Here is a 20726-nt window from a genome sequence, read left to right on the forward strand (position 1 = left end):
GGGATGGGGGTCAGATGTGTGGTGCTAAGTCTGTCTGCATGGTAGCAGGGTCAGAATGCGAACCAGAACCCATGCTGTGACATTTTACTTCTGCTTATGTCAGAATGCTTATTGAAACTGTTCAGGTGAGGATGAGAATATTCTATAGGGTACAAACAATAAATTAGGTAAGTTCAGTGACTGGCACAATGATACCACCCAAGAAATGTTCATTTATGGTGCTCTTTGATGAATAAATGAAGGGAATGGAGAAGGACTGTTTTGGACGAACTCCACCTACTGGATCCTTTTGCTTTGGCGGAGTAAGAAATTAAAAAGACCAGGCAATACCACCAAACTGAGATAGATGTCCACGTATGCATCTGTTAAGTAACATTTCAGCATGCAGACTAGAATAAAATCTAAGTCCTAAATTCTAAGTTTTGCAAAAGTCACGGCAAATGCCTTTGATCTAGATAGTAAACAGCAAGAGCTAGGGTTCATCTTCAAACGCAAGGTGAAGGATTTGTCAGGCTTGGAAAGGACCTAGATCCACACTGACAGCACAGCAAGGGCTAAGGTCTGCCAGTGGCTTCTCTCTTCAAGTGGAGGTGATGCTTTGCCCTAAGTAATGGACTGTCCGATTTTTGTTGTTTTCCAGCGGATGATATGGGATTAGGAAAAACTCTGACAATGATTGCACTCATCCTGACCCAGAAGAATCGGGAGAAAAACAAAGAAGAAGACAAAAACATGGCATTGACCTGGCTTTCCAAAGATGGTATACAAATAGCCTGTTACTTCCTAAGTGGACGTTTTTAAGAGTAGACATTTTTAAGCTCTGAAAGAACACGTTTGGTCATATTTAATTCATCTATTGGAAAACTAGTGTTAGACTCATTCCTGTGCCATCATTTCTGATGCTAGATCTGCTTAATTACAAGTGATCATTTCTCCTTTTGCTATAAACTTAGCTTGACCTGTAATTAGAAAAAGTTTTATAGAGAGCCAAGGCTCTGGAAGGGCTCTGATGATTATTTCTGTTAATGTTGAGGACATAACCATAGGTTAGGTACAAATTAGTTAATATATTGTCTTCTTAAGGAAGGTCTGTCACAACCTCAGATTGTAGCCACCATAGCAGAAGCTGTTTTCCAAGTGTTCCGAAATTCCAGAAGTTTCCAATTTCTAGACAATTTCTACCTTATCTCAACCTCTGTTTGAAAGTAAAATGTGCAAGTGCATTAAAGGTCCTACATGTAACATATTGGCATCACCACATCACGTGTAAGTTGCTAACATCCACCAAGACAGTTGGTGGGTCAGTTGGTAGGACTGTTATAAATCTACCGTCCATTTGCAGGGCCTCTAATGAACACGGTCGCAGCCGGGTCCTGTGCCCCTGGGTTCATGCAAAGAGATGGGGGTGTGGGCAATGGTACAAATACTCCATCACTAACCCATTCCAAAGCAATCTTGGCTTTTCTGAGGGGTTTTGTACTTACATTATAATGTGAATGTAATTAAATTACACTTTTCACAGAAAATAATACTCTCCTGTGACAAATCTACTTGGGACAAGATAGGAAATGATCCTACCTCTGCCTCCTCGCCACTGTGGAAGCATATTGTTTTTTCTAGACTGAGGCCACGTACTGTACTTTCCTCTCCCTCCTCAGCCTCTGTCTGTCTGACATTTGTATAGGGGAAAACATATACGTGTTTTGAGTTGACAGATCACCTCTTTTATTTCCCATTCTGTGGTACCCTGTGCGTGGAAGTAAGAGCAGCAGTTTGTTAAAAATATTGATTGAGGGGCGCCTGGGTGGCTCTGTCAGTTGAGCATCCGACTTCGGCCCAGGTCATGATCTCGCGGTCCGTGGGTTCGAGCCCCGCGTCGGGCTCTGTGCTGACAGCTCGGAGCCTGGAGCCTGTTTCAGATTCTGTGTCTCCCTCTCTCTCTGACCCTTCCCTGTTCATGCTCTGTCTCTCTCTGTCTCAAAAATAAATAAACATTAAAAAAAAAATTTTTTTTTTTTTAAATATTGATTGAAAGAATGAAAGTCAAGAAAAAGAGGAAATGCCTTCCAGGAATCAAAGACGGTTGAATGAGCGTAACGAGGTGCTGATTTTTTTCCCCCCTCAAGACTCCTCTGAGTTCACTTCCCATGGAACGCTGATCATCTGTCCTGCTTCCCTGATCCATCATTGGAAAAACGAGGTGATGAAACGTGTGGGCAGCAACACACTAAGAGTCTGTCTCTATCATGGGCCCAACCGGGAACAACGTGCAAAAGTGTAAGTGTGGAAATACGGCAGTTGGTGTGAGCCCTCGGCATCTTGGCTGAAGGGGCCTGTTGGCCTTCCCCGCTCTCCCTGGGCTTTCATTTAATCAGGGCTGGTGATTTGTGAAGACCAAGGGCACTGTTGTCAACCCAGCATCCTTCACCTGTGAGAAGAGATGCAGGTTGTTCTTTTTGCTGTATCCTCGTCCCCGTCCTCAACAGGAGCTGCCATATGAGGTAGCCTGAGGTGTCTGAGTTGTCAGCCAGGGAGCAGCAGCATTTCCTCTGGAACAACAGGATCTGCCACAGTCACTCACGATTGTTGAATATCTGAGTCCAGCTTCACGTTCTTCTGTTCATGCACATGCAGCCAGCCCAGTCAGCCCAGTCTTACAGAGCATTCTGATAGACTATTAAGGATTGTATGATACAGACTGGTGCTCTTTTTCACATATGAACCATCTAAGAAGTTTTAGACTCAAGAGTTAAGGGTGAGACCTAACCAAATTCCTGAAGGGAGATGATCAGGAAGGAGGCATGAAAATCCTTCCCCATATGGTCATTTTAGTCCTAATCTTTGCTTTTGGTTTTCAAGGAATTATTTTTTGGTAAGACTTTAAGTAATCTCTACATCCAACGTGGGGCTTGAACTTACAAGCCCAGGGTCAAGAGTCACATGCTCCACCGACCGAGCCAGCCAGGAGCCTCTAAAGGAATTTTTTGTTCCTAATTGTGATGTGATGGTCTGGGTTGAATACTTGCTATCTAGTCATGAACAGAGTTGTTTCTGCCTCCGAATAGTCTCCCCAACCTCTAATACTAGAAATTTGACCTCCTAAAGAACAGTGAGTTGCACAATTGGGGGCCTTCAGTCTTACAATACACCTACTCTCATGAGTGAGGGTCGCCTCAGCGGATGAAAAGTATCAGGGCAGCAGTGACAGGCCTGCGTGCCTTCTCCAGCAGAGTGCTGTCAGTGGCCTTTGTTCCAGATATTTATTAGAAATAAATTACACCTCACTTGATTTGCGCTTTGAGCATATCTGGTTTGGTGTTCCGAACGCGCTAGTTGACAGTTTGGAATCATTCTTAATTCTTCCTCTCTGTGTGAGACTAAGGCAATGTGTAGACTGCACTCCCTCTGAATTAGGCATATCATTTTTATCAGAAGCATTTATGGACATTCGCCTAGGTGCACAATATTACGTTTTGTTGGAAAAAAGATTTGTACCTTTTGGTAAGAATCTTTACGTGTAGGGGCGCCTGGGTGGCGCAGTCGGTTAAGCGTCCGACTTCAGCCAGGTCACGATCTCGCGGTCCGTGAGTTCGAGCCCCGCGTCAGGCTCTGGGCTGATGGCTCGGAGCCTGGAGCTTGTTTCCGATTCTGTGTCTCCCTCTCTCTCTGCCCCTCCCCCGTTCATCCGTTCATGCTCTGTCTCTCTCTGTCCCAAAAATAAATTAAAAAAAAAAAAAAAAAAAAAAAAAAAAGAATCTTTACGTGTAGAGTACAGGAGAGGTAAACTCCAAGCTTACAGCATGTATTTTTGTACCCAAATGTCAAAGCTGGGTTAATGGGTTTTCAGAAATCCGTTATAGAATCATAAGACGAAAGATCAGCTATAGATGAACAATGCTTTGAGAGTTTCTTACCTCCCTGAGACTTCAGTGTCAGTCTAGGTCAAATCATTACTAAATGTTAATTCTCAATCCTACGCAGCTTCTGTTATTGCCAGATTGTATCAAGCTTAATATGATGCTAGCCAGAGGTTTTTCTTTCTGACTCGTGGGATGGGAACAGGGAGGCTGTTTAGTAATAGTGAGCAGGCTATAAAAATGACCGGATGTCAGAGCTAAGGAAGCCTCGTGAGTAAAGTTTACCCCTCCCAAACCATGTGTGTGTGGATTACGGACATGAGTTAACGAATTCTGCTGACTGTCCTTGCAGCCACTCGCATTTTTTATAAACGAGTCATCCCCGCCTGTTTTGTCAGTCACGGAGGGATTGTTTACTGCTTACTCTGTGTTATATCTCTGCAGACTGTCTACATATGACATCGTGATCACCACCTATAACCTTCTGACCAAGGAAATTCCCACACAGAAACAAGAGGGAGTGATCCCGGGTGCAAACCCCAGCGCGGAGAAGGTGAGTCTGGGAGCCGCCAGGGAAACTGGAGCCACACCTCACTTAACTGGAGTCTTTCCGCAGCATCAGAGTAAGGAAAGGTACCTTCCTGGGAGGGCAGGAATGGCCTAAACATTCCACCTGCGGAAACCAAAGAGTCCTTCCCTCTGTTCCTTCTCTTTTATTTCAGACAAACTCATCAGTAGTAAAGGTTGAGGTTTGGCACAGTATTTAGTTACTTTCTTAAACTAATAATGGTAACTACATTATAGTTGTAATGGTACTCATCACATGAATATGGGAAGCCCCACTTGCAATTTTTAGAGTCTTCGGAGTATATACTCTTTTTATTTTTAAATAAATTTAAAAAACATTTTTTTTAACATTTATTTATTATTGAGAGACAGAGCATGAGCAGGGGAGGAGCCGAGAGACGGGGAGACACAGAATGTGAAGCAGGCTCCAGGCTCTAAGCCGTCAGCACAGAGCCTGACGTGGGGCTCAAACTCACCAACTGTGAGACCACGACCTGAGCCAAAGTCGGATGCTCAATTGGCTGAGCCACCCAGGTGTCCCGATATATATATATATATATATATATATGTATATATATATATATATATATATATATTTTTTTTTTTTTTTTTTTTTTTTTTTTTTTTTTTTTTAAGTAGGCTTCACATCCAGTGCAGAGCTGAATGTGGGGCTTGAACTCATGACCCTGAGACCAAGACCCGAGTTGAGATCAAGAGTTGGACGCTTGGGGTGTCTGGGTGGCTCGGTCAGTTAAGCGTCCCAACTTCGGCTCAGGTCATGATCTTGTGGTTTCAGGATCAAGCCCCACATCAGGCTCTGTGCAGCTCAGAGCCTGGAGCTGCTTTGGATTCTGTCTCCCTCTTTCTCTGCCCCTCCCCCTCTCATGCTCTTTCTCTGTCTCAAAAATAAATAGTAAAAAAAATTTTGTTTTAAAGAGTCGGACACTTAACCAACAGCTACCCAAGCACCCTGGGGTATTTTTTATATTCAATGTGAAGACCAGTATTTTAGTACAAGTATTTTTGTATTAAGCCATTAACAACTGCCTCTCCACCTCCCAGGAAAAGAGGTTGCAAATAATAAGGCTACAAAAGGGCCAGAAGCTAAACGATAACCAGACAAAAAACCCTGAATGTTTGCTAGGATGGCCAAGTAGTCCCAGTTATATAGCACAGAGGCTTTATTGCGTAGTTACCGTGGGGCTTTTTTTCTCCTGAAAATATTGTGCTGTTCCAAGAACTAACCTAGCCATATTCGGGCTAATCTCTAGAATGCTTCTCCAGTCAGAACAACTCTTGACTTCTTGCTGGTAATTAATGTTTGAGGTTCTCCAGCGGCTCCTCATTGCTTTCAGGATCAAACCGTAGTCCCGTTGCAGGACGCGGTAGACCTTGTAGGAACTTGAACTTGCACGTCCCTCGTCTCCCACCCCCTGCGCCTCATGCTCACTTGTACCAAGGGGCGGACACCTGCCCTGCGCTGTCATGCTGTTCTCCCTCCGAGTGGAATGCTTTGCCTCTGTTCCTTTTCTAGGTTAGTTAGTTAGTTAGTTAGTTAGTTAGTTAGTTAGTTATACCTGCTTTGAGAGTTCTTTAATCCTCTGATTAAATGCCTCTCCTAGACCTTGTGCTTACTTACGTCATAGCACTCTGCACATTCAGCGAACGTTAAGGATCTACTATGTGCTAGATGGTGTTTCAGGTATTAGGGATGTAGCAGTGAGCCGGACTGAGTAGATTTTTCCGGCGTGTATTGAATTACCCAGCGGGACTTAATATATAAACATCATGCTAATCTGGATGCCTGATTTTCTTCCCTGCCAAATTGTGAGCTCCTTGAGGCTAGGAACTGTCCTTTAAGTCTGATTTCATATCTTACGCATAAAAGTAGACCCATCAGTACAGTTCTAGTGAATTTTTATAAATCTGGTCAATATGTTATTGAGTGAGTGAATTTCCAGGCTTGACACCTAGTGTAGTCCTGACCCATGGCCATTGCTCAGAAGTGGGTAGAAAGGATAAAATGAACTTAAGTTAAAACATTTTACTACTAAGCATCTTAAACCGAAAGTTGGGGGCTCTCAAGTTGACTTGTTTATTTCTGCCCATTAAGAGTTTCCACTTTTGGTTTCTTCAGCTCAATTCTTATTTCAGTATACCTGATTTAAGCCCTCAAACTTGAAGGTAAGAATGGATCCTCCATACTTTTTCATATTTTCCCTTAACTTCTTGAAGACATGTACATTCTCCCATACAGTTGATGGATTTCACTTGGGTTTCTTCCAGGAGATAGCAAAAACACCTTTGCTTCGAATAGTCTGGGCTCGAATCATATTGGATGAAGCTCACTGTGTTAGGAACCCCCGAGTGCAGACTTCCACAGCTGTGTGCAAGCTAGAGGCCCATGCCCGTTGGGCTGTCACCGGAACCCCCATTCAGAACACCTTGTTGGACATGTATTCACTGCTGAAGTGAGTAAAACTCTCCAGGATTATGTCAGTGTGAACCGTGTCAATAACCCTTCATACTTGTTTCATATCTCATGATAAAGTTCCAGAGTGTGCCAGATTATCTCGGATAGCAGACGGCAAACCTGACAACCTTTAAAGGACAAAAGAATTAATATCCATGAGAAAATAACCAGTTGATTGATTGGCAGGTACAAGACTTTGATGACATCCAGCCCCTGTGTGTGAAAAAATACAGGACGGATTAAAATGAAAGGAAACAAAACCCTCTTTCTTCAGTCCGGTGAATGTTCTGGGCTTTTTCCACTTTAAAGCATATGTCCTAGGGTCAGGCCTACTATTTTATTCGACGCAAACAGAAAAGAATACTGATTTTAAAGTACTTGCTTTAATTCAAGTCCGCCTGCAAGAGGATAGGAAATTTCTCTGTCAACCTTTGAAGCTTTAGGAATAAATTCTATCTACTGATTGCGTGTTTTGCTGTAGCAATACGGACAATGTTAATGGGAAAATTCACATTTTATAATGTGGTTTTATTACTGACTTGGATCCTTTTGATATGTCTGGCAGAGCTTTGCTATGAAATTCACTGTTAAAAATGATTGAATGACAGGTGTAACAGAAAATCTGATTTGTTTCTCATCTTTTTTTTTTTTTTTAACGTTTTATTTTTTTATTTTTGAGACAGAGAGAGATAGAGCATGAACGAGGTAGGGTCAGAGAAGAGGGAGACACAGAATCTGAAATAGGCTCCAGGCTCTGAGCGGTCAGCACAGAGCCTGATGCAGGGCTCGAACTCATGGACCATGAGATCATGACCTGAGCTGAAGTCAGACGCTTAACCGACTGAGCCACTCAGGCGCCCCTGATTTGTTTCTCATCTTAATGTGTTTCCTTGGACCCTTTTCTCCTCCTTGAACTATCCTTCAATACTTCCTTCCTACTCTCTGTCTTCTTCCCCAACAAAAACAGATTTCTCCGTTGCTCACCATTTGATGATATCCGACTGTGGAAGAGCCAGGTTGACAATGGTTCAAAGAAAGGAGGAGAACGGTTAAGTATTTTAACCAAGAGCCTTTTGCTGAGGAGAACAAAAGACCAGCTGGACCCCACCGGCAAGCCCTTGGTAATCTTACTTTCACGCGTCCCTGGGCGAGGCCAGGGAAGGGGGGTATCCGTATCCCTGCCTTGGCTTGACCAGCCATCGGCTTTGCTCCTGGGGGTCTCTGAGTGTCCCGTCTTCCTGTGAGGGGGCCCCACAGCAGTCCTGATTTAGGACAGGGGGAAGTGCTGGCCAGGCTTTGACTAGGTTTCCAGTGTCCACTGTGGGGATTTACTCTGTAATGCTCAGGTCATTTGTCTGACTTCACTGGCTGCTTTCTCCTCCTCCAGGTGATGCTGCCCCAGCGGAAATTTCAGGTGCACCGATTAAAGCTCTCTGAAGAGGAAGAGAATGTTTACAGTGTCCTTTTGGCAAGATCCAGGTGTGTGCAGTGAGGAAGCACCTCACATTTGTTGTTGTGTTATTCCTGTCCCTGCTTGGGAGTGAGTCCAGGCTTGAGGAATACAGGATTCCTCAAACTGCATTTATGCTATTATCAATGAGTTTGGATATCTGTGTTCCTCCTGTTTGTTTGTTTTTTCTCCCTTTTTCTCTCACCACCCACTCCCCGACTCTCCTCTGTCTCATATACACACTATGTTCTTCATAGGCACTAGAAGCCTATGCAAGGGCTTCTTCCTTGCATAGAAGCCCTACAGTGTGGTCACTGTACATCAGTTCTATCTGGTCCTATGGGGCCGTATTGGGAAAGAACATCCCTTTGACCTTTGACCTGATCAGCATCTGATCGGACTTAAAGAAACTGCTCTGTAATCCTTGTCGTCTCTTCTTTATGCTGTCTCTAAAACTCTTGTCCTTCCCTAAATTCCAGATTTACTCTCTCCCTCTGGGTACCTCTCATTTCCAGTGTGAATATGTTTTTTTCTTTGTAAACGCATGTAGTATTATACTATTTATTAATAAACATAAACTAATGCTAATTAATGTTAGTGTTACATTAATGTGTTGTAAGTTAGTAGTAAGTTATCATTAAGCATAATGTTCTATAATATTAATGTGTTTATTAACCCTTATCAATCATTTAAAAAATGATTTGGCTTTTAAAACAATTAGTTTTCATTACCTTTGGCCAGTACTTGCCATGAGCCTGGCTTTATTCTAACAGATCTCCCCTTTATAAGTTTGCAGGGTCCTACTGCAAGCATAGTTAAGCAGTGACCATTGTAAATGTCTTTGGTCATAGCAAACATTATATGTCCATTTTCTCTTTCGATCTGAGGCAGGTCAGCTCTGCAATCCTACCTCAAAGCAGGGCACGAAAGTGGAGGCAACCAGTCTGGAAGAAGCCCTGATAATCCATTCAGTAAAGGTAAGCAGTGGGACCCTCATAAATACATACAAGAAATGAAAATGTGGATTTAGAGACGGGACATTATGAATCCTTTTTTTTTCCTTTTTTTTAATGTTCATTTATTTTTGAGAGAGAGAGAGACAGCGGGAGCGAGGGAGGGGCAGAGAGAGAGAGGGAGACAGAATCCAAAGCAGGCTCCAGGCTCTAAGCTGTCAGCACAGAGCCTGATGAGAGGCTCAAACCCACGAACCACAAGATCGTGACCTGAGCCGAAGTCGGACCCTTAACCGACTAAGCCCCCAGGCGCCACTATGAATTCTTGATCTGAGAGAGTCGATCTTAGCTAGGAACCTCAAACCAAGCCAACCCAAGCTGATCTCCATGCACCAGGCCCGGTGATGTAAACTTCTTTTCAGTTACTTTTGAAATCCGCTTTATTAAAATGCAAGTAGGTCTGCAAAGAAAACCCGTGTTTCATTTGGCTTAATTGGTAGGGAAGTCAGTTACAGCCGTGTTACCGAATCTCATATCAGAGAAGTTCACAATGGCCTCCTTGAGTTGGCGATTCCTCCCCATATTTGTGCTTTAAATCCTGCACTGTTTCTTGTGGCTTGTTTTCCTTTGTGGAAGTGGCTCGGGAGTTTGGGTCCGGCGGGCCTGGAGCCTCTGCGGCCGCGGACTCACAGCGGTCTGGCACCCCCCACGTACTGTTGACACAGCTGCTGAGACTCCGCCAATGTTGCTGTCACCTTTCTCTGCTGACATCGGTAAGAAAAGCCCTTTGCGTGCATCCCCAGAGTGGCTGCCAGAGAAGTCCATTTCTTCTGTGCCGGGTCCAGCCACTGGATCAAGGGAAATGGCTTTTTGGGGTGCTTCTGGGTTTTGGTGGGGCAGAAAAGAGAAGTCTTACTTATTTTACTTTTCACCGATTTTGAGATGATTCCCCTAGTATTGAGAACAGGTTTGTTTTTTTTTTTTTAAGTTTATTTATTTTGACAGCACAAACAGGGGAGGGGCAGAGAGAGAGAACACCCCAAGCAGGCTCTGCACTGTCAGCGCTTTGCATGGTGCAGGGCTCAAACTCACGAACCCAGAGATCACAACCTGAGCCCAAATCAAGAGTCAGGCGCTTAACTGACCAAGCCACCCAGGCGCCCCGTGAGACAGCTTTTACTGTTCTTTTTGTAAATAAACCTTATTTTAGAATGGAAAATGTCATTTTGTGAAAACCATCCATGAATGCTTTGGTATTTGAGGATGTCATAAAGCCAATTTAGCTGCTAGTCTTTTCTGCCTTCTGGTGGTATTGGGGCTTTTAAGGCTAGTTGTGAAAACTCGAGTATTTATACAATTGGAAAAGTGGCCCTCACATCTGATAGAGGCACATCCATAATTAAGATGAGTGTTATTCTTTCTGAGGAGCTGTAGTAATGTGTTTTGATGACAACAGCTTAATTAACTGTACTGCTTCCGCTGGGGAAAACAGAATGGTCGTGGAATCTGGCATCATTTCTCTGAGAAGTGCCATCATTTGATTTATGTTTAATCTGGTGAACAAACTTGCAACACTGCATTCTGATCAGGGTTTCTCTGAGGAGACACTGATGATGAATTAGAAGACAGTTGGCTGTGTGAAATGTTAGATGGTCATCACTGCCTTGGCAAATAACCTGTCTCGCTGCCTCGACTATGCACCACCAATTCCCGTCTCCTGTATTCTTCTCAGGCCCTGGATCCGGCAGAACTGAAAAGCGAGGGCCTGGTCCTTTCTCTGGAAGAGCAGCTCAGTGCCTTGACGTTGTCCGAACTCTGTGACGCGGAGCCTTCTCCCATCATTTCCCTTAATGGTGAATGTTTCAAGGCGGAGATCTTTGAGAACACAAGAGCAAGCAGCAAGGTACTTTGGTCACCTCTGTTCTGGTAGAGAAACTGGGATTCCTCGTGCAGGTTCATGTGTGCGAGGGGCATGTTGGTTCACACACGTACAGCTCTTGCATTTCAGGGGTAGAACTGTTAGATTTTAGCTGGCGTGGCTCCGCCTCTAGTCTTAAATTCTGACTCTATTTCACGAGTAAAACTAGGCTTTCAGAGGGTGACCTGGGCCAGCTGCAGCAGCAAGGCAGATTTTCAGTCACGGATCGTGGGAAGGCTACCTCTCAGGTTTACGCCAGTGGTGGGGCCTAAGTGAGCCAACAGTTTGTTTCGGGAAAGCTTTAAGGGACAACCACAAAGGGTTGACCCTGGAGACCGCTGTAATCCATCTGAGCGCCAGTTGCTTGGGCTTGCTGAAAGGCATCCGTCTTGTGTTATCTCCTAAATAGCCTTCTATCTTGGTTAGTCGTTTTTGTTCCGTTTTCATGAAAGCTTCCTAAGGCTGAAGCGTTCCGGTAGAGGGAGGCTGAGGTGTGCTGTAACCTGAGTCCTGCCTTTCTGCTGGCTGGCTTGGGGCATTCACCATGAGGTTGTGCACCCCGAGAGTGGAGCGAGTCTCCCTCGTGGCTGCTGTCAAAGCTGCCATTCCCAGCCTCGGCCTCTCTTCCAAGGCTTTAAAAATAATAATAGTTTTATATATATGCATATATGTGTATATATGTATGTATGTATATATACACATACATATATATATTACTTAAAATATATATATATAAAACTAGAAATGAGGTCATTGCCAAGGGAATGGTGTTAAGAACTATTTTAAAAAATTTAAAAAAAATTTTTTTTAATTTTAAAAATTAAAAGACAATTTTTTTTAACATTTATTTATTATTGAGAGACAGAGAAAGACAGAGCATGAGCAGCGGAGGGGCAGAGAGAGAGGAAGAGACACAGAATCCAAAGCAGGCTCCAGGCTCCGAGCCGTCAGCACAGAGCCTGATGTGGGACTCGAACTCACAAACCGTGAGATCATGACCTGAGCCGAAGTCGGACGCTTAACCGACTGAGCCACCCAGGCGCCCCAAGAACTAATTTTCATTAAATTTTGAAAGTATTTACTGAGGTCTTGATCACCAGCAAGTGGGAGAAAACATAAGAAGAACACCATATGTGGATGGACTTCATGTCCTTGCACCTTCAGAGTGAGCTCTTGGCTTAGACCACAGAGTCCTCATAGCCTGTGCTCCTCATCTAATACTCGGGTGATATATATTCACAAGACTTTTTCGTGCAAGCCCATTAATAGTGGTTCAAGCCACTTCAGGCTTCATGTGGAGCAGGGAGTTTGGGTAGAACACACCTAAACTCCTGCAGAGTGTTGCTGGAACTTGACCCCAGCTCGTGGACCATGACTCTGGCCCTCCCACTACAGTTTTCTCGGGAGACCTCTCGCCAGCTTGTTTGTGTGGCAGTCCAAGCACTTTCCACAGCCCCAAGTCTCCAAGACATGAGGGGTTTCATATGCCTGCTTTTTTTGCTCCCCACGAATTCACAATGGTCCAGTCCTGCGCCCCAGGTCCTGCCCAGCGTGTTTGTTCAGATAGGAAAGCAGCCTCGCGAGTGGGGGTGTCTAGAGGTGACCTCTTTAACAACACCAGCATGGGACAGAGCCCTGAGGGCACCGCAGAGTCCGTCTGAGTCAGCTGCTTGTTCACTGATGACGAGTCTGAGCCCTTCACCAGGAGTCCCAAAGGGGTACAGCTGCGTGACGGCACAGTAAGAGCTGTCTTCGTCTCCTGATTCCTGGTCCAGTTTTCTTCCTCCTCCACCATCCTGGGGATGCACTCCAGCCCTCCAGGCTTTGAAAAGGTCATTCTCATTAGCAGTCGCGAAGAGTGAACCCAGCAGCTCTCCCAAGTCGCACTTGTGTTCTTACCAGCTGCGCCCATGTGGACTTACATGTGCTCTGAGGGGGGTGAGAAATACCCAGAGAGCTTCTTCGGAAGCTTAACAGGCGTTGCTCAGATTGGACGGGTCCTCTTCTTCAACAACCTGTGGAGCAGGCCTTCAGAGGAGGAAAGTGACAAACCAGCATTTTAGAAAGAGCCCCCTGGCTGCAGAGAGGAGAATGGCCTAGAGTGGGGTACGACCAGAGGCAGAGAGGCCAGTTCAGTAGTTCAGGGAGGGATGATGGAAGAAAGCGAATTTGTTGCAACTTACTTGTGTTAAATAACGTTTCCCAGATTTCATCTCTGTTGGTGGAATTGGAGGCAATCCGAGGAAATGGAGGGTCCCAAAAGAGGTAAATGTGTTCTTTTGTTATCCAAGTATTGTTTGTAATTAATCAGGAAACTTTGACATTGCTGATAGTTCTAAGTGTTAGCTTTTTATAAATCAAGGACCTTAAATCATCCTCAGGAGGAAGCACTGAAGTTAGAGCACAAATTCTCTATGATTTCTAGTTTACATATTTGTGGCATTGATTCAGAAGGAAATCCCTAGAGGATCAGAGTAAGTTAAGCACCTGGAGAAGTGTTTAAAAGTAGAAAACCATAGGGGGTGTCTGGGTGGCCCGGGCAGTTAAGTGTCTCTGGATTTTGACTCAGGTCATGATCTCATGGTTCACGGGATCAAGCCCTACATCGGGCTCTGCACTGACAGTGTGGAGCCTGCTTGGGATCCTCTCCTTCTCTCTCTCTCTCTTTCTCCCCTTTCCCTGCTCACACGCATGCGTGTTCTCTCTCACTCTCTCTCAAAGTACATAAATAAACATTTTTTTTAAAGAGGTAGAAAAGCTGGGGCCCTGGGTGGCTCAGTCGGTTGGTTGAGTGTCCAACTTCGGCTCAGGTCATAATCTTGCGGTTTATGGGTTCAAGCCCCGTGTCAGGCTCTGTGCTGTCAGCCTGGAGCCTGCCTCAGATTCTGCGTCTCCCTCCCTCTCTTGTGCCCCGTCCCCCCCCCCCCCCCCATCTTGTGCTTGCTCGCTCACACACGCTCTCTCTTAAAAACAAATATTTTTTAAAATGTTTTTCAAAAGGTAAGAAAACATCTCAAGAAAAATAAGGGAGTAACAGATGTGAAAGGCAGGGGTGAGGTGTGGATCAGGGAGCCCCACGGTGCTGGGAATTTTCCTGAGTTGGGTGCATGGACCCATTTGTTATTTGTTATCCTTACCTGTGTGTTACAAACCTGCATTTGTGTATATGGACTAATTTGATTTAAAAACTTAAAACTATGGGGTGCCTGGATAGCTGAGGTCATGATCTCAGGGTTGTGAGATCGAGCTCCACGTCGGTCTTTTGCTGCGTGTGGAACCTGCTTACAATTAATTCTCTTCCTCTAAAAAAGAGATAGAAATAGAGATTTATAGATAGATGTAGTTATAGATACAGACATATAGCACGGAGGCTGGGGGTGGGACTAGAGATGTCCCAGCATCTTGTTGTGGCTGGCAAAGGGAGGGTGGCCTGTATCCCTTTTCTGCACGACCACAGATCTCTGGGTGAGCACTAGGCCCCCAAATGCTAGGAGGCTGCAGTCCTTAGCCACCACTTTATTCTGACCTCCTTTAGCTTGAGATACATTACACCCTGGATCTGGAAACAGCCAGCAGCCTTATAACCTTAAAATGTGACCTGAGCGTGCGCCTTTGCCCCCCAGGGAGCAGAAGGCCTTTCCTCGTCCACATTTGATGACTGACTCTTAAGAGTAACAGGGGCGTGAAGGCCCTGCAGATGAATTTGTTTCCTCTCTGCCTGGGGCTGATGTTTTGTTCTCCGCTTGCTTCCAGCGTCATCGTCTCCCAGTGGACCAGCATGCTGCACGTGGTAGCCTTGCACCTGAAGAGGCACGGCCTGACTTATGCCACCATCGATGGCTCTGTCAGCCCCAAACAGAGGATGGACCTGGTGGAGGCATTTAACAGCTCCAGGGGCCCTCAGGTACGAGCTGGTCACATCAGAGGTCTGTAGTCGAGAGCAAATTATTCTCCGTTATATACAGAGAGCATTCCGGTGAAGCAGCTCAGCTATCAAAACATTCATTGCCTTGCTCCCTCCACATGCTGTTAATTTAGGAGACGTTTATTGGCGTATGTATCAAAGTGTGCAAATCCTTTAAAGAGAATAAAATATGAGGGCTGTAGAAGCAGAGGAAGAGCAGAACTGGTTGGACCGAGTGAATCTTTGTGGAGGAGGCAGGCCTTGAAGGTTAGGTGGGGGTTTGACGAGAGGGAGTGTGGGGAGAAACGAAGTAACAGCAAGAACACGGAAAACTTTGGTGGACTGATGGGCAGGAGCATTCACAGCGGCAGGTGTCGGGGTGCAGAGACCCAGGGAATGGACAGAATCTGGTTAATGGAAAGTCTGCTGCGCCAGCCGCCCCAGTGCTCTCAACTGTAGTATTTGTGTATTTTGGCAGGCATGCATGCCTTGTGTTTTGAGGTTGACCCACAAAAAAAATACAAAGTGAGTTTTCTTAAAGGTGAGGCATGGGAGATAACATCTCAGAGTTTTGGGCCAGCAGAAGGAAATTTGATAGGGATTGATCTTGGGCTTGAACCTGAGACAGAGGGAGAGCTGTAGTAGGAGACCAAATCCATATAAAGGGAATGCTGTGCTTTCTTTTGAAGGTTATGCTAATCTCTCTCTCGGCTGGAGGTGTTGGCCTAAACCTGATTGGAGGAAACCATCTTTTTCTTCTGGATATGCACTGGTAATGATTCTGGATTCTCCTTGCATCGTCAGCAGCATAGCACGAGGATCTAGGGGCTACAGGGGCGTTGGGGCCTGACTTCCTATGTTGAGAATGCTCTTTTTGCATTCTGGAGATGCCTCCGCTGCATGGGTGTGTACAGGTACAGGGCTAAACAGGGTGTAGGACTGCTGATGGGCCTGAATTCCTGAGCAAGCAAGGCTTCAAATGACTACTTAAAATAGCATTCGCTTTATTGTTAATCTGACATCTGTTTCCATGGAAACTGGGAAGAGGGCTTTTTCTCAGGGCTAAGAGCTATCTCACTCAGTTTTACCTCCTCAGAATACCATATTTCACACACATTTGTTGACGTCCAAGGAAATTTCAACCCTGAAAAAGAAGGAGCAGCTTTACTGCAAAAGGAAAAGGAATTTTCTAATTATGTTAGGAATACACTTAACACAAGGCCATTGGTTTTGCATGTAGCATCAACATTGAGAGCATAACAGCAAATTTCCTAGACATAAGATAAATGAGTTTGTGTGTTGGTAGGAGGAAAATGTCATAATTAGTCTCAGTTTGGGGTTTTCCAATTATGCCAAATAGGGCTTTTGTCTGATTCTCCAGGCGGCCCAGATTGGCGCAAATAGGCCAACCTGTTATCATCTTCTGGGAGAATGTGTTTTGGTCTTATTTGGGACTCCCTGATACATGTGAGGGAGGAAAGCAGAGTGGGAGTTAAATGCTGATTTCTGGGGGCGCCTGGCTGGCTCAGTCGGTGGAGTGTGTGACTCTTGATCTCAGGGTCATGAGTTCAAACCCCACAGTGGGTGTGGAGAGTACTTAAAAATAAAATGTATTAAATTATTTTTTTATTTTTTTATTTTAGAGAATGAGTGAGAGCAAGTGAGGGAGAGGGGCTGAGGAAGAGAGAGAAAGAATCCTAAGCAGGCCCCATGCTGAGCACGGAGCCCCACGCAGGGCTTGATCCCATGATTCTGGGATCATGACCTGAGCCGAAATCAAGAGTCAGACCCCCAGCCGACTGAGCCACTCAGGGGCCGCTAAAAATAAAATCTTGAGTACATACGTAAATACATACACGGCTGTGTTTTGAAATGGAGAAATCTTGTCCAAGAATTCAAAGAGGAAAGATGAGAAACTAGCTTGAAGTTGATAGTGAGAATCTATAAAGAAGATAAGAAATTAAGTTCCCTTAGTTGAATCTTAGGATATGAAAGTTAAAAACGGTGTTCAAGATCATTAGGCAGCCCTCACGTTTCCAGGTAGCAATCTGAAGTTGAGGTTCCAGCTAGTTAGTGATCGAAATTGAGCATTGGCGTCCCCTGTGTCACTTAACTGTTGTCAGCTGATGGTGGTGTGGGGTTTCTGTCGGCACACTGACCCGAGCTGCTCATTCGAGGGCGAGAAGATATTCGAAGCTAATCTTTCTGAGGCCAGCGTAGCATAGGACAAGGGATTTGCAAACTTGCTCTGCAGATATTTTAGGCCCGATGGTAACTGTTTTAGGCTTTGCGGGCTACGTAAGTCTCTGTCCTTTGTTCTTCTCTATGGGCTTTTCTCAACCCTTTGAAAATGTGATCACCGTCTGTAACTCCTGAGCTCTCCGGAAGCAGCTGCAGGCTGGCTCTTCCCAGGGCACTTGCCCATCCAGCCCAGGGCGACAGCACCTCTGAGCTTTGCCTCTTTTCTAACAGGAATCCATCACTCGAAGACCAGGCTTGTGACCGAATTTACCGAGTAGGGCAGCAGAAAGACGTTGTCGTGCACAAGTAAGTCAAGGCCTCCTGGGACCTAGGCCCCTTCCCAAGCTTTACTTTTGTGAAAGTCTTTCTTGGGGGGTGTTTTCATAGAACGTAAAGTATTTGGTGAGCGCCTAACGATGCCCGTGAGGCACAGCCTCCCTCGTACCCACAGTCCGGAAGGGAACACAAGCAATATGGGGGTACCCTTGGGGTTGGTCCCTGCAAGATTGCATATTAGGCTAGGGAGAGCATCCTCCTCCCCACGCTTTATTTATTTAGTTCTTGCTTTTAACTTTTATTTTGACATACTTTCAGACATGTGGAAAAGAACGTAAGAGTTCTTAAAAGAATAATATCCCAAAAAATCTTGTTTGCAAAAATAACACCAAAAAATTCTTGTGTGCTGTACCAGGTATATGTGTGCGTGTCAGGGCCATCAGTGAATTCCACAATCTGCCATACACAGCGACATGCTGCTTTCCCTGTCGTCAGCTCTCTCTTCACCCTGTATGCACCTCCATTGATAATCCTGTCTACTCCAGGGAGCCCATGAGGTCTGCGTCCTCATTCCCAAGCTCTCCGACACATCAGACCTAGATACCCAAATCCATGCTAAATATCTGAGTCTCTGTGCACCTACTCATTCACTCGTGCTTTCATCTCATTTAACTCCCAAAACTAATACCTGTTGAGCACTCACTGTGTAGCAAGTACTGTGACATGTTCCAGGCACTCAGAATGTCGCAGATGGAAATGGGATACCATAACCTCATGTCTCTTGATGCTTCTGAATTCCTTGTCTTTGTGAATATCCAATTCTGGAGCCACAGACTATGTTCCTCCCTTTTTTCTCTTCACATACCAAGTCCATTAATTTTATTTTCTAAATGTCTGTTATTTTTTTTTTTTAATTTTTTTTAACGTTTTATTTATTTTTGAGACAGGGAGAGACAGAGCATGAACAGGGGAGGGTCAGAGAGAGGGAGACATAGAATCTGAAACAGGCTCCAGGTTCTGAGCTGTCAGCACAGAGCCCGACGCGGGGCTCAAACTCACGGACCGCGAGATCATGACCTGAGCCGAAGTTGGCCGCTTAACCGACTGAGCCACCCAGGTGCCCCTCTAAATGTCTGTTATAACCATCCCTTCCTTTCCCTCCACACTGCCACTACTCTCAAATCTAAATTTCTTAGCGTGACACGCAAAGCTACTCACGAAGTGGTCCCTGCCATCCTCTTGAGCTTTTGCCATTGCGGTACAACATGGCGGAGTCCTTTTGACTTTTGCCCTGGCCAGACTGGACAGCCTGCTCTTTCTCCAACACACCATGTTCTACTCTTTCTGCACACTGGACATATTTCTGTAGCACTTTCCAGCTGCCTTGTGTTTATTTTCAGGTCTCTCTTCTTTGTGTGCTCTTTGAGAGCACAAGATACACATCCCTCCATTCCTACACACCTGGCATGTTGTAAATGCCGAATCAGTGCGTGTCGAACGAGTGAATGACAACAGTGGCATTTCTTCAGGTTGTACAACCTGTGTTCAGTGTGAATTAGCCAAGAAATGAGACACTACACTCACACCAGCACGCATACACTTGGCAGAAATTTGATAAGCTTTAAGGCCTTCTGACTTGATCAAGATTGAGCTTTTTGGGTGGAAGCTGATCTCTACAGTTTTGGATGGAGATATCTTTGGCTTATTTTGGCATTTTTTCAGTTACCTCAGCTTCAGAAAGAAACGCAAAATAATTTACGTCACATCATTTTAAATGGGCATATACTTAGTCAAGGTTGTTTGGGTCTTCTAAACGTGGAGTTTTTAACTAAACCTGAGAAGACTTAAAGGAAGAAATCTTAAAAACTAAAGCCTTGAGTAGAAGTTTGAACGTGTTATTAAATATGCTGTTTTGGGTGTTTGTTACATATCTATTTTTTTAGGTTTATTTGTGAGGGAACAGTGGAAGAGAAGATCTTACACCTTCAAGAAAAAAAGAAAACTTTGGCCAAACAGGTTCTATCAGGATCTGGAAAATCTGTCAAGAAGCTCACGTTGGCTGACCTCAAAGTCCTTTTTGGCATCTAACTTCCTGTTTACCGGGCTCAGGGTAGTGCTGCTGTTGGTTTGTGTTAGGATCTGGGAGAGCGACCTACACGTGACCCTCCAAGCCCTCCTTGGCCCTAGGCCCTCCCTGGAAGGAGGCGTCATCGAGCCTCAGTTACCATGTTAATTAATTGGTGAGTCAGTCAGGTTAATCAATCGACTTATTTAAGAGTGACAGAGAAACTAATGAACTACTTCAGAAAAAGAAAATGCCTGAGAGTTCAAGAATTTTGGAAAACAACGCCAGGGCAGTTGTAGGAAAGCTTCAGTAAAAGCTCAAAACGCCGTCTGTTGCCTTTCTCTTCTCAGCTCAGGGGGGACCAGTGTCCCAGCTCCATGCCATCTGTCCCTCTCCTGCCAGTGAAGCTGCTCCTTTTAACATGTCCCTGGGCGGAGCAGAGAGTGGACCCCACGGCCATGTCTCCACCAAACAGTTCTCCCTCACAGGCGTGAGACCAAGGAGGTGCCTCGTATGTGAGCAGGTGTCTGTTATGGGCATCATCACAGCATTCAGTATTTGGTATCGTTTCACCTAGTGCTGTTCCACTATTTCCTGTCACTGTAATATCATGTGCTACTTGTGAAATAAAATAGACTATGTGTCTTTTTTTTTTTAATGTTTATGTATTTTTGAGAGAGAGAGTGAGCAAGTGCAAGCAGGGGAGGGGCAGAGAGAGAAGGAGACACAGAACCCGAAGCAGGCTCCAGGCTCTGAGCTGTCCGCACAGAGTCCAACACGGGGCTCAAACCCACAAACTATGAGATCATGACCTGAGCCAAAGTCGGACGCTTAACCGACTGAGCCACCCAGGCGTCCCTGCTATGTGTCGTTTTTTACAGTACAGGCAGGCCTCCCTTCATGGCGCCTTGTGGATACTGCATTTCTTGGCAACAGCATTTGGTTACTTCCTGTCCGGGTCACAGTTCGGTAACAATGTTTCAGGCTTTTCGTTATATTTGCATGGCTGCGATCTCATGATC

The 20726-nt window shown here is 45.1% G+C and overlaps 1 protein-coding gene across 6 annotated transcripts in view; it reads left to right on the plus strand.

The window, feature by feature from the left end:
- The window catches only part of TTF2 (transcription termination factor 2), a 41447-nt gene extending 21094 nt beyond the window's left edge, over positions 1 to 20353 (plus strand). For 2 of the 6 annotated variants that reach the window (XM_042953585.1, XM_042953586.1), the window contains 14 exons: positions 641 to 760; positions 2127 to 2277; positions 4302 to 4410; positions 6711 to 6895; positions 7865 to 8018; positions 8285 to 8376; positions 9239 to 9324; positions 9937 to 10073; positions 11033 to 11203; positions 13425 to 13483; positions 14972 to 15122; positions 15812 to 15894; positions 17595 to 17669; positions 19583 to 20353. In XM_042953585.1, the coding sequence (XP_042809519.1) occupies positions 641 to 760; positions 2127 to 2277; positions 4302 to 4410; positions 6711 to 6895; positions 7865 to 8018; positions 8285 to 8376; positions 9239 to 9324; positions 9937 to 10073; positions 11033 to 11203; positions 13425 to 13483; positions 14972 to 15122; positions 15812 to 15894; positions 17595 to 17669; positions 19583 to 19727 (1718 nt within the window). In that variant the 3' untranslated portion in view covers positions 19728 to 20353. The other 4 variants (XM_042953587.1, XM_042953590.1, XM_042953589.1 and 1 more) reach the window with 4 other exon arrangements.
- The last annotated feature ends 373 nt before the right edge of the window (positions 20354 to 20726 follow it).

Source organism: Panthera leo, chromosome C1 (assembly GCF_018350215.1).
Source record: "Panthera leo isolate Ple1 chromosome C1, P.leo_Ple1_pat1.1, whole genome shotgun sequence".
In the NCBI taxonomy this organism is placed as follows: Eukaryota; Metazoa; Chordata; class Mammalia; order Carnivora; family Felidae; genus Panthera; species Panthera leo.